The 16,156-nt window shown below is 42.0% G+C and overlaps 2 protein-coding genes across 2 annotated transcripts in view; both read right to left on the reverse strand.

Annotated features, from left to right (window-relative positions):
• The window catches only part of LOC139376027 (enhancer of polycomb homolog 1-like), a 49,215-nt gene extending 47,685 nt beyond the window's left edge, over positions 1-1,530 (reverse strand). Inside the window, exon 1 of the mRNA XM_071118108.1 lies at positions 1,226-1,530. The gene's annotated coding sequence lies outside the window, so the exon portion shown is untranslated. The remainder of the gene's footprint in view (positions 1-1,225) is intronic.
• Positions 1,531-4,594: 3,064 nt separating this feature from the next.
• The window catches only part of LOC139376028 (integrin beta-1-like), a 39,154-nt gene continuing 27,592 nt past the window's right edge, over positions 4,595-16,156 (reverse strand). Inside the window, exons 8-15 of the mRNA XM_071118109.1 lie at positions 13,205-13,390; positions 11,911-12,051; positions 10,857-11,059; positions 10,415-10,653; positions 9,904-10,126; positions 9,509-9,744; positions 8,896-9,062; positions 4,595-6,187 (exon numbers count right to left, since the gene is read on the reverse strand). Of these exons, the coding sequence (XP_070974210.1) occupies positions 6,122-6,187; positions 8,896-9,062; positions 9,509-9,744; positions 9,904-10,126; positions 10,415-10,653; positions 10,857-11,059; positions 11,911-12,051; positions 13,205-13,390 (1,461 nt within the window). The 3' untranslated portion in view covers positions 4,595-6,121. The remainder of the gene's footprint in view (positions 6,188-8,895; positions 9,063-9,508; positions 9,745-9,903; positions 10,127-10,414; positions 10,654-10,856; positions 11,060-11,910; positions 12,052-13,204; positions 13,391-16,156) is intronic.

Below are 16,156 nucleotides of genomic sequence, written 5' to 3' on the forward strand. Positions count from 1 at the left end.
TAGGGGTCATCATGTTGGTAGGATGGGACAGCGATTCCAATTGCAAAGAGCAACTTAAATCAAAATGTGCCTCAGAGTAGGAGTGCTGATCAAGAATCACCCTATCTACTCCAATTTCAGACGAGTGTGCCAGAGCTCAGAATAACTAAGGAATTTACAAATGCTCAACACCTGTTAAATACAGCAGGTGTCAATAAAATTCTGCAAAAACACAGAATTAAATTGTCAGCAGCAAAATTAGTCACCAATGCTCTGGATAACAAAAACTAGGAGGCTGCGGAGGGGAGGACAGCGCATAATGGCTGGAATAGAGTCAATGGAATTGTATCAAACATGTCAAAGACATGGTTTCCATGTGGTTGATCCCACTCCATTCCAGCCATGATTGTAAGCAGTCCTCCCCTCAGCAACCTCCACTGATAACGACAGCCTAACCAGCACCGCTAGGGCGACATGTTCTCATTTGTGTCTGGAATTAGCTAGCCAACTAGCTTGGGTGCTTGACTGCTGTTGTGAGGTCAGAACGCTCGGATCAACCCTACTCCTCCGTCTGACCTTCCAGTGTGTGCGCTCTGAATTTACGAACGCCTAGAGCGCATTCTGGCACTGCAGATTGAATTTACAAACACACCCTAAATCTGAATGTGTGCAGTTGCTTTTTAGATCACTGGTAGTTGGCTGGCAGTGTTTAGCTATCAAATGCCTTCCTTGATGGCATTAACGTAAACTAGTTAGCTATAACGTGACATTCAAATTAACGTTAGTGGTTATAAAACGTATTAGCCAATTTACAACGGTATTGCCCAGTTGATACATCAGATTTTAGTATGACACTTTCTGGAAATGACCGTAACGTTAGCTTGCTGACCTTTTTTCCACACAATATAAAAAAAACACTTTGTTTTGCATTTCGCACGTCAGAACGAACAACCTTTGAAAGCCAATGACAAGTTACAACACAATCGCAAGCCAAACAATAGAACACAGTTTTACTTAGCTAGACAAAAACAATGACGTCAGCTAACTAGCTAGCTAACAATGAAGCTGTCTCGCGACTGTAACGTTAGCCAACCACCGATGTCACGTCGATCAGCAAGCCAACTTGCCATTCGATTAAATTGAAATAACTGTAACTGTTTAGCTACCCATCTTGCAAACAAACCGATTTTCAATTGACAGTTTCGATCAGTAAATTGATGAAGTCAAAGATATCAGAAAAACGTACCATTACATTTACTCCAGGATGGGTGATAACATTTCTGATGATCATGAGATTGAATCCCCAAATGGCCAGACGGCATAAGTGAAACGTAGCAAACAGTATCGTCAAAAAACCTCAATGGAGTTGTTAGGAAAATACTATTTTTTTTCAACTGATTTTCGTATCGGAAAGCCTCCGCCGAACTAATCCGTTGTTGAAATCAGGAAATTACAAGGTTAATTTTAAAGAAGATTAGCTAGCTATCAAAACTAGCTGGCTAACGAATAGGAGAAGATAACTGTCTTGTTGGGGGTTAACAACTTTGCAACAAAAGACGCATCCTGATTGGCCGGCGGCTAGCACCAATCACCTGTAGAGCGCGCTGTGTTGATGAGCTCAAATCCCAAAAGGAGAACGTTCCATCTGTTGTAGCTACATAGTATAGTGAACACGAGTCCTCTACCTTGGGAATGGACTACCTAACGAACACATAAATAATAGACGCATAGAAAAGCAGTCTTTTTCAATTGCAGTGCTGCCTGCTGGTGCCTGACTTCATTCAGGTTCGGATAGGGAGAGGTCAATCTATACACTACTTACCTCTTCACATAAATCAGTGAATATACCTGGGATTTACATTTTATGTGATGGAACTATTTAAAAAATAATAATTCAACCAGGAAGACCCATTGAGGTCAGACCTCTTTCACAATGTAGACATTTTCCTAACACTTTCAACCAAAACTAATTTAAACTATTGGGCATTTTCCCAACCGACATTGGAGTGCAGGTCCCTCAAACCCATTTAATAGAACGCTGTGCCTCCAACTCCTGTTAGCAATGTTCAGCACCACTGTATCCTGTGGAATGCCCTTGTTCCCCTCCCTGGTTGCAGTGGCAGTGTTGCTGCCACACAACTCAAGCATCCAGTGGTGTAAAAAGTATCAAATTATCACGCTTACCAGAAAATGACTCAAGTGAAAGTCACCCAGTAAAATACTACTTGATTGAAAGCCTAAAAGTATTCTGTTTTAAATATACTATATAACAGTTGAAGTTGGAAGTCTACATACACCTTAGCCAAATACATTTAAACTCAGTTTTTCACAATTCCGGACATTGAATCCTAGTAAAAAAAATCTGTCTTAGGTCAGTTAGGATCACCACTTTATTTTAAGAACGTGAAATGTCAGAATAATAGTAGAGAGAAGGATTTATTTCATCACATTCCCAGTGGGTCAGAAGTTTACATACACTCAGTTAGTATTTGGTAGCATTGCCTTTAAATTGTTTAACTTGGGTAAAAGATTTTGGTTAGCCTTCCACAAGCTTCCCACAATAAGTTGGGTGAATTTTGTCCAATTCCTTCTGACAGAGCTGGTGTAACTGAGTCAGGTTTGTAAGTTCCTTTGCGCGCACACTTTTTCAGTTCTGCCCACAAATATTCTATATGATTGAGGTCAGGGATTTGTGATGGCCACTCCAATACCTTGGCTTTGTTGTGCTTAAGCCGTTTTGCCACAACTTTGGAAGTATTGTTGGGGTCATTGTCCATTTGGAAGACCTATTTGCAACCAAGCTTTAACTTCCTGACTGATGTCTTGAGATGTTGTTTCAATATATCAAAATCATTTTCCTCCCTCATGATGTCATCTATTTCGAAGTGTACCAGACCCTCCTGCAGCAATGCACCCCCACAACATGATGCTGCCACTCCCGTGCTTCTTGGTTGGGATGGTGTCCTTCGGCTTGCAAGCCTGCCCCTTTTTCCTCCTAACATAACGATGGTCATTATGGCCAAACAGTTCTGTTTTTGTTTCATCAGACCAGAGGACATTTCTCCAAAAAGTACGATATTTGTCCCCATGTGCAGTTGCAAACCGTAGTCTGGCTTTTTTTTATGGTGGTTTTGGAGCAGTGGCGTCTTCCTTGCTGAGCGGCCTTTCAGGTTATGTCGATATAGGACTCGTTTTACTGTGGATATAGATACTTTTGTACCTGTTCCCTCCAGCATCTTCACAAGGTCCATTGCTGTTGTTCTGGAATTGATTTGCACTTTTCACACCAAAGTACATTCATCTCTAGGAGACAGAATGCGTCTTCTTCCTGAGCGGTATGACGGCTGTATGGTTCCCTAGTGTTTATACTTGCATACTGTTGTTTGTACAGATGAACGTGGTACCTTCAGGTGTTTGGAAATTACTCCCAAGGATGAACCAGACTTGTGGAGGTCTACATTTTTTTTTCTGAGGTCTTAGCAGGTTTCTTCTGATTTTCCCATGATGTCAAGCAAAGAGGCACTGAGTTTGAAGGTTGGCCTTGAAATACATCCACAGGTACACCTCCAATTGACTCAAATGATGTCAATTAGCCTATCAGAAGCTTCTAAAGGCATGACATAATTTTCTGGAATTTTCCAAGCCGTTTAAAGGCACAGTCAATTTAGTGTATGTAAACTTCTGACCCACTGGAATTGTGATACAGTGAATTATATGTGAAATAATCTATCTGTAAACAATTGTGGGAAAACTGACTTGTGTCATGCACAAAGTAGATGTCCTAACCGACTTGCCAAAACTACAGTTTGTTAACAAGAAATGTGTGGAGTGCTTGAAAAACAAGTGTTAATGACTCCAACCTAAGTGCTTGTAAACTTCTGTTGCATTATCATACTGAAACATGAGGTGATGGCGGTGGATTAATGGCACGATCTCGTCACAGTATTCTGTGCATTTAAATTGCCATCGATAAAATCCAATTGTGTTCGTTGTCCATAGGTTATGCCTGCCCATACCATAACACCACCACCACCATGGGGCACTCTGTTCACAATGTTGACATCAGCAAACCGCTTGCCCACACAGCGCCATACACGCTGTCTGCCTTCTTGTTTTAAGTGTCTTGTTTCAGGTACAGAAATGTTATTCTGAATGGGCTTCTGAAAGGTACAGTTGAAACCGGGATTCCACCGTGAAGAGCACACTTCTCCAATCTGCCAGTGGCCATCGACAGTGAGGATTGCCCCACTGAAGTCAGTTACGATGTCGAACAGCAGTCAGGTCAAGACCCTTGTGAGGACGACAAGCACGCAGATGAGCTTCCCTGAGACGTTTTCTGACCGTTTGTGCAGAAATTATTTGGTTGTGCAAACCCAGTTTCACCAGCTGCCTGGGTGGCTGGTCTCAGACGATCCCGCAGGTGAAGAAGTTGGATGTGGAGGTCCTGGGCTGGCGTGGTTACACGTGGCCTTTTATTGTTCCCAGCACAAGGTTCACCTGTGTAATGATCGTGCTGTTTAATCAGCTTATTGATATGCCACACCTGTTAGGTGGATGGATTATCTTGGAAAATGAGAAATGCTCACTAATTTGTGCACATTTCAAAGAAATACGCTTTTTGTGAGTATGGAAAATTTCAGTGATCTTTTATTTCAGCTCATGAAACATGGGACCAACACTTTACACGTAGCATTAATATTTTAGTTCAGTATAGTTCATAGATCAATAAGAAAGAGTTCCAATCCTCTCTTCCTTTCCCCACTTTGACCACTCCCAGACAATAACAATTCTTGCTTGAGAAATTGCTCTTCGCCAAGAAGCTTTTTATTTGTTTTTGATCATTTTAATTGAAAACAATCACTTAATTGTTACTCAGAAATTATTGGATATTGAGATAAAAACAGCTGCATTGGACCTTTAACTGTAGAAAACATGTGGGTAGCATAAGATGGGCAGTGAGTAGAAAGCTGGATTCCCTGAACATTCCTTGGACATTGTAACCTTGGATACATTCCACTGGATTCTCTCTAACAGTAAGATAAAGCAAGGACACATTAAACAATAATTAACACACACACATGCAGCATGTAACAATGTTAGGGTAATTTGTATTGGAACTTTATTTAATAAATTATTTTAGAAATAAAGTATTGCAAAATGTGAATTTGATGAAATAAAAATACCCTTTAAAAACAAAGAGCATGGCGTGTTCTTACAACTAAGTGGGATGTTTGAACTTTTACAAAGATCTGACTGACGTCATTCCCATAACACTGATGTTTATAACTGAAATGTAATTACAATTATTCAACGGAAGACGAGTTTGATCAAACCATCAAATTAGAAAAGGATTAAGGTGAGAATGATTTGACAGCAAAAAAGAAAGCTGGAGCTTTAGGTCAAGTAAAAAAACATTCAGAACCCCATTCAGAATTACATTTCTGTAACTGAAACAAAACACTTAAAACGAGAAGGCAGTGAGTTATGTCATATTTGGCATTGTTGTTAATGAGGAGTTTAATAGGGACCTGAGTCTTCTTTAAAACAAAAAAAATGTAAACCTGAAACCCATAATACCACTACTGTACTTGATGTCATTTCATTTATAAAGATTCACAAATATTGTGACAACCCCCAAAAATGATTAAACTGATTGTTCAGGTTGAAGAAAGTCATTGAAAAGAAACATTCCTTTGCTTCCAGACCTTTTCTATCACTAAAATATGGCTTAGACAGAATCCATTGCCTACAAACTGTACACATAACAATTTATTGCTGTCCCAATGGCCAGCTATCGCTACATATCTTGTCCAATATCGACATCCAATTTCACCCTCAAAACAGAAAGAATGGCTCCACGGTTCTTTGAAAGGCACAACCTCACCTTCAATGACCCTACCAATCCAGTGGCAAAAATTCAGTTTTAAAGGATTCTCTCAAGTTCCACAAACAAGTTAAAACCCAAGTTTATACATACTGTACAATTCAAACAATGCATAGAAAAAGCAGTTAGTAAAACATACTGAAATAGTGGCTAAATGCCCTGCTATTATTTGGCAACTAAAAAAACAAAGTGAACATAAAAACACCCCTCCTTCCATATTCTTTTGCATACAGTGTTGTAATGACAGAGGAAGCTCCATCATTTGCCCTCGTATTTTGGATTGAAAACAGTTGTTACGGCACTCTTGTAGATGGGATTCACTCCCTGCAAAAGATAAGTAAAGAGAGAGAGTGAGGCAAATACTATGTCTTTGTCCCAAATGTCCCAATATAGTGCTATACCTTTGACCAGAGCCCATAGGGGAATGAACAGGGTGCCATTTGGAATGTAGCCCAAAAAGAGAATAATCAGGTTGGAGCCACTTCACAAATCACAGTTTGGTTCAAATTAAATCGATCCAGAGCAGCCGCTCCATGGTTTGGACAAAAAAGATTTTTGACATTTTGTGAACAAAGCAGTCACATGTCCAATAATATAGCATGTTAATGGCACACACAACATGCAGTGAAATACATGTTAAACCTTAACCCATTTAATAGATGTGGTCATCCCAATGTGAAAGACCACTGTTGATTTTCTCTTTTTTTTTCTTGATGTTTTATTCAAAGTTAATTTCTTAGACAAATGTGTTGTTCAATTTTCCTCAGTACCATAAACCTTAAACTCACTGCTGAAATGAGAAAATGGTTATCTTACAGCTTTTGTCTTGAAGAAGAGAATGAACATATGAGATGAAAACGTGTGTGGAAAACACTCAAGCACAAAACACTCCAAAGGGAAAGTAAAGTACATGCAGGAAGAAGGGAAAAGAAAGATGGGCAACACAAAATGAGTCTTATAGGACCACGACTACTCCCATAGCTTGGGTTCTGGAACTTATTACCGTAATTGCTGGACTATTAAGCGCACCTGAATATAAACCGCACCCACTGAATTATTAAAAAATATGTATTTTGTACATAAATAAGCTGCACATGTCTATAAGCCGCAGGTGCCTAAAAGCCCGTTAAAAGGACCGTTAAAAGCGCAGAGAGCATCATGAAGAACAAGGAACACACCAGGCAGGTCCGAGATACTGTTGTGAAGAAGTTTAAAGCAGGATTTGGATACAAAAAGATTTCCCAAGCTTTAAACATCCCAAGGAGCACTGTGCAAGCGATAATATTGAAATGGAAGGAGTATCAGACCACTGCAAATCTACCAAGACCTGGCCATCCCTCTAAACTTTCAGCTCATACAAGGAGAAGACTGATCAGAGATGCAGCCAAGAGGCCCATGATCACTCTGGATGAACTGCAGAGATCTACAGCTGAGGTGGGAGACTCTGTCCATAGGACAACAATCATTCGTATATTGCACAAATCTGGCCTTTATGGAAGAGTGGCAAGAAGAAAGCCATTTCAAAAAGATATCCATAAAAAGTGTTGTTTAAAGTTTGCCACAAGCCACCTTCTTCCACCAAACACGTGGAAGAAGGTGCTCTGGTCAGATGAAACCAAAATTGAACTTTTTGGCAACAATGCAAAACGTTATGTTTGGCGTAAAAGCAACACAGCTCATCACCCTGAACACACCATCCCCACTGTCAAACATGGTAGTGGCAGCATCATGGTTTGGGCCTGCTTTTCTTCAGCAGGGACAGGGAAGATGGTTAAAATTGATGGGAAGATGGATGGAGCCAAATACAGGACCATTCTGGAAGAAAACCTGATGGAGTCTGCAAAAGACCTGAGACTGGGACGGAGATTTGTCTTCCAACAAGACAATGATCCAAAACATAAAGCAAAATCTACAATGGAATGGTTCAAAAATAAACATATCCAGGTGTTAGAATGGCCAAGTCAAAGTCCAGACCTGAATCCAATCGAGAATCTGTGGAAAGAACTGAAAACTGCTGTTCACAAATGCTCTCCATCCAACCTCACTGAGCTCGAGCTGTTTTGCAAGGAGGAATGGGGAAAAATTTCAGTCTCTCGATGTGCAAAACTGAGAGACATACCCTAAGCGACTTACAGCTGTAATCGCAGCAAAAGGTGGCGCTACAAAGTATTAACTTAAGGGGGCTGAATAATTTTGCACGCCCAATTTTTCAGTTTTTGATTTGTTAAAAAAGTTTGAAATATCCAATAAATGTCGTTCCACTTCATGATTGTGTCCCACTTGTTGATTCTTCACAAAAAAATACAGTTTTATATCTTTATGTTTGAAGCCTGAAATGTGGCAAAAGGTCGCAAAGTTCAAGGGGGCCGAATACTTTCGCAAGGCACTGTATCCAACCAAAATGGTATAGCAAAAGCCACGCTCTTGAGACGGAGGTTTTGTCCCAAATAGCACCCTATTCCCATTATAGTGTACTTCCACAACTTTTGACCAAGGCCCACAAGGCTCTGTTCAAAAGTAGTGCACTCTATAGGGAATAGTGTGCCATTTGGCCCTAGACCAGAGGCTATAGTCTCTCTTAGCACACAAGTGCTCTGTCATACTACTATGAACATGGAATACTGTTGCTATGACTTCAGAGCACACTGAGCAGCTAGATTGAGCTTCTTTTGGTAACATCAGCTTTATTACCTATTATGGACATGTAGTACTCATGAGTGGACAGATGGTGGCAGCACTGCCACCCTAGCCTAGCCTAGCCAGGGAAAGGCCCATAGAGGAAAGGTGAATAAAGTCTGTCTCAGCCTGAGCAGCATGCCAGGGCCATGTTTCTGTGCTGCAGTTGTTGGCACAGAACAGAAAGGAAAGGGGAGATTGAGCCAAAGAGATAACCAAGGCACACATATAACAGTTAGTGTTCACACAGAATCCCCTCTGGCCTTCAAAGGCACTGATATCTGCAATGTAAACAATAAAAAGCATCCACTGCAATTATTTTCTGAAAGCAAGTTTGTTGGTGTGATCCGCCTTACCGTGTCCCACTTCGCGTTCATTTTCTCCTTCTCGAACTTGGCAAATTCCCTGCGGTCGTGGATGATCATGAGCAGCTTCCAGATGAGAAGGAGGGCCAGGCCGATCAGCACGATGCCCGCCACCACGCCAGCCACGATGGGGATAATGTCAGGACCCGCTGGGCACTCTGGAGCACAGAAGGGCACACACACACACACACACACACACACACACACACACACACACACACACACACACACACACACACACACACACACACACACACACACACACACACACACACACACACACACACACACACACACACACACACACGTGTAGAGTCAATGGCAACATTCTGCATTTACAGTTAATCACATACAATGGACATGGGCCTACACTGTGTGTGTGGTCCCTAATGGCATCTTATTCCCTTTGTAGTGCACAACTTCCTTTTGTAGTACACTACTTTTGACCAGAGACCACAGGGCCCTAGTCAAAAGGTTTGATTAGTGACACAGCCTGTAAAATGCTATACAGACATTGAGCCATTAGGGCAGGCTATTCTTAAAATGGATAATCAAATATTTGTATTTCTTTCAGAGAGTTGAGCAGCAACATCTGTCCACTCACCCAGAGTGTCGACCACGTAGACCTCACTCTCTGTGTGGTTCCTGACGGCGTAGGTGTAGTAGAACCAGCAGTCGTTGGCGTCCCTCTCCTTACAGTGGGATAGGGGGTAGGACTGGTCGGCTGGCTGGGGCAGCTTGTCCCGGTCCTTCACTCTGATCAGGTTGAAGTAGCTGCAGTCCCTCTCACACGTGTCCTTCTTCTCTCCTGTCTCAAAGGCCCGGCACTGAACACAGTCCCTGTAGAGGACAATCATCAATCAAACAAACGTTATTGTCCCAGAGCTAAATTTGGTCTGTAACCAGGGGTAACATGATAAAGTCCATACAAAATACCTAAAAACAGATCGCACAAACAAACTAAAAGACTGCTTAGACACCCTGTGTTGTCAGGCTCACTTGTGCTCAGCGCAGACTCCGGGGCAGGTGGGGCAGATCTCACAGGTGGGACCCTGGAACTTGGGGTTGGTGCACTTGCAGACGCCACACTCGCAGGTGCCCCGGCCATTACATATCTGCTTGTTGGCTGCCAGGCAGGTGGAGGTGTCCAGGGAACAGTCGCAGGCGCTGCCCGTGTAGTTGGCATCACAGACACACACCCTGCACTCACAACGTCCATGTCCTAGTAGAGAGGAGGAGGGGAGAAAATAAAAAGTTCAATCAATGCTAGGCCTACACAACTCAACCACCCATTTGAAGAATCACCAAATCTAAAACATTTTCTTTCAGACCATGTCTGAGGAAAGGGGTAGAGAAAATGGAGGTTTGTTCAGTTGTTTATTCTTTTAATTAGCCTACTCATTATGGCTGTGGTAATGTTACAGTACGCAGCAGTGTCGAATGAATTCAATGTGTCAATGAAAACTTGTATAAAAGTACTCAAACCAAGGGGGCAAGCCACGGGTCCTACCTCCACAGAGTTTGTTGCTGGAGCGGTCACAGTTGAAGTTGTCACACTCGCAGAACTTCCCACTGTAACGTTCTTCTGGGTTTTCTCTCTTTTTACACTCACAGGTTCCACACACACAGTCTCCGTTGTTGCTGCAGATGTCTGTACCGTTGTCCTTCCGACAGTTAGCGTCCAGGTCGTCCGTCCTCACCTCGTCTGTACTGCACTCACACAGTCTGCCAATACGGCCCTCGTTGCACCTGAGAGAAAGCAAGAGACTTAGTATGCATCCCAAATGACACCCGTATCGACACCCTAGGCCTGCAGGGCTCAGGTCAAAAGTAGTGCACTATATAGGGAATAGGGTGCCATTTGGGATGCACACATGCACTCAGCGTATGGTTTCAGAACAACATTTCACACCCAAAAAAGTAGAACTAAAACAACTGTTTTTATATCGTACCTGCAGGCTCCACACTCAAAGGTCCCGTTGCCATTGTGGCACATCTCGCTGAGAGGTTTTCCATCTTTGGAACATTCACATTCGCAGATGAAGTTGAGGACGATCTCCACATTCTCAGTAAAACCCAGGGGCTTGATTGTAATGGTCTCGGACTTGCCTTGAGGCGGACACTTCTCGGACTTGATGGCAATCTCAAAGGACACCTAGATGATAGGATGAAGGTATTAGGGCGATTCAGTCGAAAAGTCAACCTGCGCATGCACAAAATGTCATTTCCAAACTAAACGTCCATTATGCTGTATTGGGGCAAAAATGGTTTTGTTAGTCTAAATGCTATGTAAAATGGTTTTGTTAGTCTAAATGCTATGTAAAATGGTTTTGTTACAGTCTAAATGCTATGTAAAATGGTTGAGTTATATAGTGCTATTCAACTGGTAATTTTCCATGACTGTTTAGTTTTTCTCTTCTCACAGGAGTGATTTGCTGCTGGCTCTTTATCTCTACGGGCTCCAGAGGCCTTGCTCAATGTTAAAATCTTCATGCAGCTGAATAGGCTGTAAAGAACTCATCACGCCCCTCTCTTAGACATGTAGGCTGTGAGAACTGGTGTATAATGCTTTAAGGAAGTGGAGCTAAGTACCCTTCATCTCTCAAGCAGCTCTTTGTGTAAGAAGTATATAATGACTGTGTGTGACTCTGTAACTTTGAGTTTCCTCTCAGATGTATTCTGAGTGTAATCTCCCTTGCATTTGCTTGAATAAACTCTTATTAACTGGATAATGAGCTCTGCCTGATCCTTGGAACGAGTTTTCCTCAACAGCTGGAATCACCCGTCAGTAAACTCCTGGACACTGGCACTGAGAAAGACCTCTTGAGCAGAAAAGTTGACAATAAATAGTCTCAACGATATCCCCTCTTCTTGTTTTTCATTAGTAAACTCCTAAAATGTCTTGGATGGTTTAGACATTTTTCCAGATGTAACACATTTTTATTCTCAACCCATATTTCAATAGAGACCAGACGACTAAGGAAGGCTGTGCTAGCTCACACTTACCTCATCTCCAATGGAGATGTTCGAGCATTTTCTTCCATTCTCTCCTGTTCCAACCCAACCGTTCTTGCAGATGGACTTGTATGTTATGGATACACCTTCAGGCAGCTTGCCGTTTTCCAGAATGACTTCAGATGACAGAGACTATCACATGACACACAGAGAATATCTTCAGATGACAGAGACTATCACACAACATAGAGAGAATATCTTCAGATGACAGAGACTATCACACGACATACAGAGAATATCTTCAGATGACAGAGACTATCACACGACATAGAGAGAATATCTTCAGATGACAGAGACTATCACACGACATAGAGAGAATATCTTCAGATGACAGAGACTATCAAACCACCAGTGCTTGACCTGGGCAGGAGCTCACCGGAGCGGAGTACAAGCACCTCTAATGTTCTGCTGCTTGAGTTCCTGTTCCTCTTCTAGAATATTAGATCAAAAGTATTGTGGAGCTCCTGCACCTAAATATAAACAGTACCGGCATCCAAAATGACTACCGGCATGTATTTCAGTACAAGTCAAGCACTGCAAACAACACACAGAGAAGTTCTTCAGATGACAGAGAATATCAAACAACACACAGAGAAGTTCTTCAGATGACAGAGAATATCAAACAACATACAGATAATTTCAACAAAATATGTCAATAGAAGAACAGTAGTGCACTATATAGGGAATAGGGTCCAGTGCACTATATAGGGAATAGGGTCCAGTGCACAATATAGGGAATAGGGTCCAGTGCACTAAATAGGGAATAGGGTCCAGTGCACTATATAGGGAATAGGGTCCATTGAACAATATAGGGAATAGGGTCCAGTGCACTATATAGGGAATAGGGTCCAGTGAACAATATAGGGAATAGGGTCCAGTGCACTATATAGGGAATAGGGTCCAGTGCACTATATAGGGAATAGGGTCCAGTGAACAATATAGGGAATAGGGTCCAGTGCACTATATAGGGAATAGGGTCCAGTGCACTATATAGGGAATAGGGTCCAGTGCACTATATAGGGAATAGGGTCCAGTGAACAATATAGGGAATAGGGTCCAGTGCACTATATAGGGAATAGGGTCCAGTGCACTATATAGGGAATAGGGTCCAGTGAACAATATAGGGAATAGGGTCCAGTGCACTATATAGGGAAAAGGGCCCAGTGCACTATATAGGGAATAGGGTCCCATTTGGGAACCATCCCGGGTATTTATTTCCTGCACAGTAATTATTAGCTTTACATCAAACAGCCATTCCAAGTCAAAGTTAGGGAGTTAAACTCACGTTGTAAGAATCGATAATGAGCTTGATGACGTTGCTGGAGTTGGAGGACAGAGTTCCTACTGCTGACTTGGGGATGAGGTTCTTCAGTTCCTTGTAAACAGGCTGGAATTCCTCAGTAACAGCAAAAATGGTCTGAATGTTGTTGTCGCTCAGTTTCTGGACCAAATGGGCAATGGAGGGATAGTCCTGTCAATTGAAAAGAAATGCAAGATGAAAATGTCAAAACAAAGATCCAATGATCCATACCACTGAGACGTGCCAGTCATACAGCATGTTATACCATATACTAGGGGTAGGCAACTAGATTCAGCCGAGGGATGATTTTTGTCAGAGCGGATGGTAGAGGCGCCGGAACATAATTGTAATCATTTGTACACTGCAAATTGACCACAACTAAGCCCAAAAATGTAATGTATTTGAAAATAACAATAATTTCATACTTCGATAACATTGAGACACGATCATCTCTTTTTTTATTTGCGGGAATACTTGGGAACAGATTTCCTAAATATATATATATTTTTGCTGAATTCCTTGTGATTTCAGTATTTTTTGACCAAAAACAAACCAAAAATGTTTTACTAAAAATATTGGGGGGCACCCCCCAAAAAAACACTTGCGGGGCGGTTTTGACCCGCGGGCCCGCCTTTTGCCGACCCTTGCCATATATGATACGTTAACTTTATTAGGGCTGTCCCCGACTAAAAAAAATATTGGTCGACCAAGAGTTGTCTGTTTTTTCAATTGATTGGTAGAAATTTTAAAACGTGCATTTTTCAAATAATTGACAAATCCTATGTGTTTAAATCAAATCAACTATATTCACTGAGGTTTTCTGATGCCTTAAGCACACTGTTTGATTAAATAATTAAGACTCACAAAAGACTAAAGGGAGCCCGACCAGCAATTGATTTGATTGTGCCAGGCTGGCTCAGAAAAAGACAGTGAGTGACTGTGTGACTAGCACCCAGTCTCTCTCTGCTCTCTGCTGCAGTGACCACCACAGAACATTAAAGTGTTTATCGCGCTGTCCATGTCGCTGCAGTTGCAACATAATAACAGCCATTTCTGACTGAAAAGTTCTGTTACCGAAATCCCTAATTTGTTTAGGAAAAACATTCCCTAATCCCTCAACCCTTGCTCTCTTTAAGTGACACATGCAGGCTATGTATCGCATGCACATGACCAAAGACCTATTTGTATGGGACTAGTATTACTAGAGAACGTTGGTTATGTAATTATTACTCCAGAACGTCCGTTATTCCAAAGGATGATTCGGACAGGATTAGTTTTACCAAACTGCCCCTTGTAAAAAAAAAGAAATCTTCTATAAAATTGACAGTTATGATGGAAGCCTGGAGGTTTTTATTCTAGGCATGAAGATACAGTATTTCAACATGTCCAGGTGATCAAATCAAATCAAATTGTATTTGTCACATATACATGGTTAGCAGATGTTAATGCGAGAGCAGCGAAATGCTTGTGCTTCTAGTTCCGACCATGCAGTAATATCTAACAACTAATCTAACCTAATAATTTCACAACTACCCTTATACACACAAGTGTAAAGGAATGAATATATGAATGAGTGATGGCTGAACGGCATAGGCAAGATACAGTAGGTGGTATAGAGTACAGTATATACGTATGAGATGAGTAATGTAGGGTATGAAAACATTATATAAAGTTGCATTGTTTAAAGTGGCTAGTGATACATTTAATTACATCAAGATGGCAAGATACAGTAGATGGTTTAGAGTACAGTATATACATATGAGATGAGTAATGTAGGGTATATAAACATGATATAAAGTGGCATTGTTTAAAGTGGTTAGTGATACATTTATTACATCAATATTCCCATTATTAAAGTGGCTAGATTTGAGTCAGTATGTTGGTAGCAGCCACTCAATGTTAGTGATGGCTGTTTAACAGTCTGAATGCCTTGAGATAGAAGTTATTTTTCAGTCTCTCTGTCCCAGCTTTGATGCACCTGTACTGACCTCACCTTCTGGATGATAGCGAGGTGAACTGGCAGTGGCTCGGGTGGTTGTTATCCTTGATGATCTTTTTGGCCTTCCTGTGACATCGGGTGGTGTAGGTGTCCTGGAGGGCAGGTAGTTTGCCCCCGGTGATGCATTGTGCAGACCTCACTACCCTCTGGAGAGCCTTACGGTTATGGGCGGAGAAGTTGCCGTACCAGGCGGTGATACAGCCCGACAGGATGCTCTCGAATGTGCATCTGTAAAAGTGTTTTTGGCGACAAGCCAAATTTCTTCAGCCTCCTGAGGTTGAAGAGGCGCTGCTGCGCCACCTTCACCACGCTGTCTGTGTGGGTGGACCATTTCAGTTTGTCCATGATGTGTACGCCGAGGAACTTAAAACTTTCCACCCTCTCCACTACTGTCCCATCAATGTGGATAGGGGGCTGCTCCCTCAAGTCCACGATCATCTCCTTTGTTATGTTGACATTGAGTGTGAGGTTATTTTCCTGACACCACACTCCGAGGGCCCTCACCTCCTCCCTGTAGGCCATCTCGTCGTTGTTGGTAATCAAGCCTACCACTGTAGTGTCGTCTGCAAACTTGATGATTAAGTTGGAGGCGTGCATGGCCACGCAGTCGTGGGTGAACAGGGAGTACAGGAAAGGGCTATGGTTTGCAATTGCACACAAGGACAAAGATCGTACATTTTGGAGAAATGTCCTCTGGTCTGATGAAACAAAAATAGAACTGTTTGGCCATAATGACCATCGTTATGTTTGGAGGAAAAAGGGCGAGGCTTGCAAGCTGAAGAACACCTAATCTCTGACCTCAATCCTATAGAATATTTGTGGGCAGAACTGAAAAAGTGTGTGTGAGCAAGTAGGTCTACAAACCTGACTCAGTTACACCAGCTCTGTCAGGAGGAATGGGCCAAAATTAACCCAACTTATTGTGGGAAGCTTGTGGA

Source organism: Oncorhynchus clarkii, chromosome 20, assembly GCF_045791955.1.
Source record: "Oncorhynchus clarkii lewisi isolate Uvic-CL-2024 chromosome 20, UVic_Ocla_1.0, whole genome shotgun sequence".
NCBI lineage: Eukaryota > Metazoa > Chordata > Actinopteri > Salmoniformes > Salmonidae > Oncorhynchus > Oncorhynchus clarkii.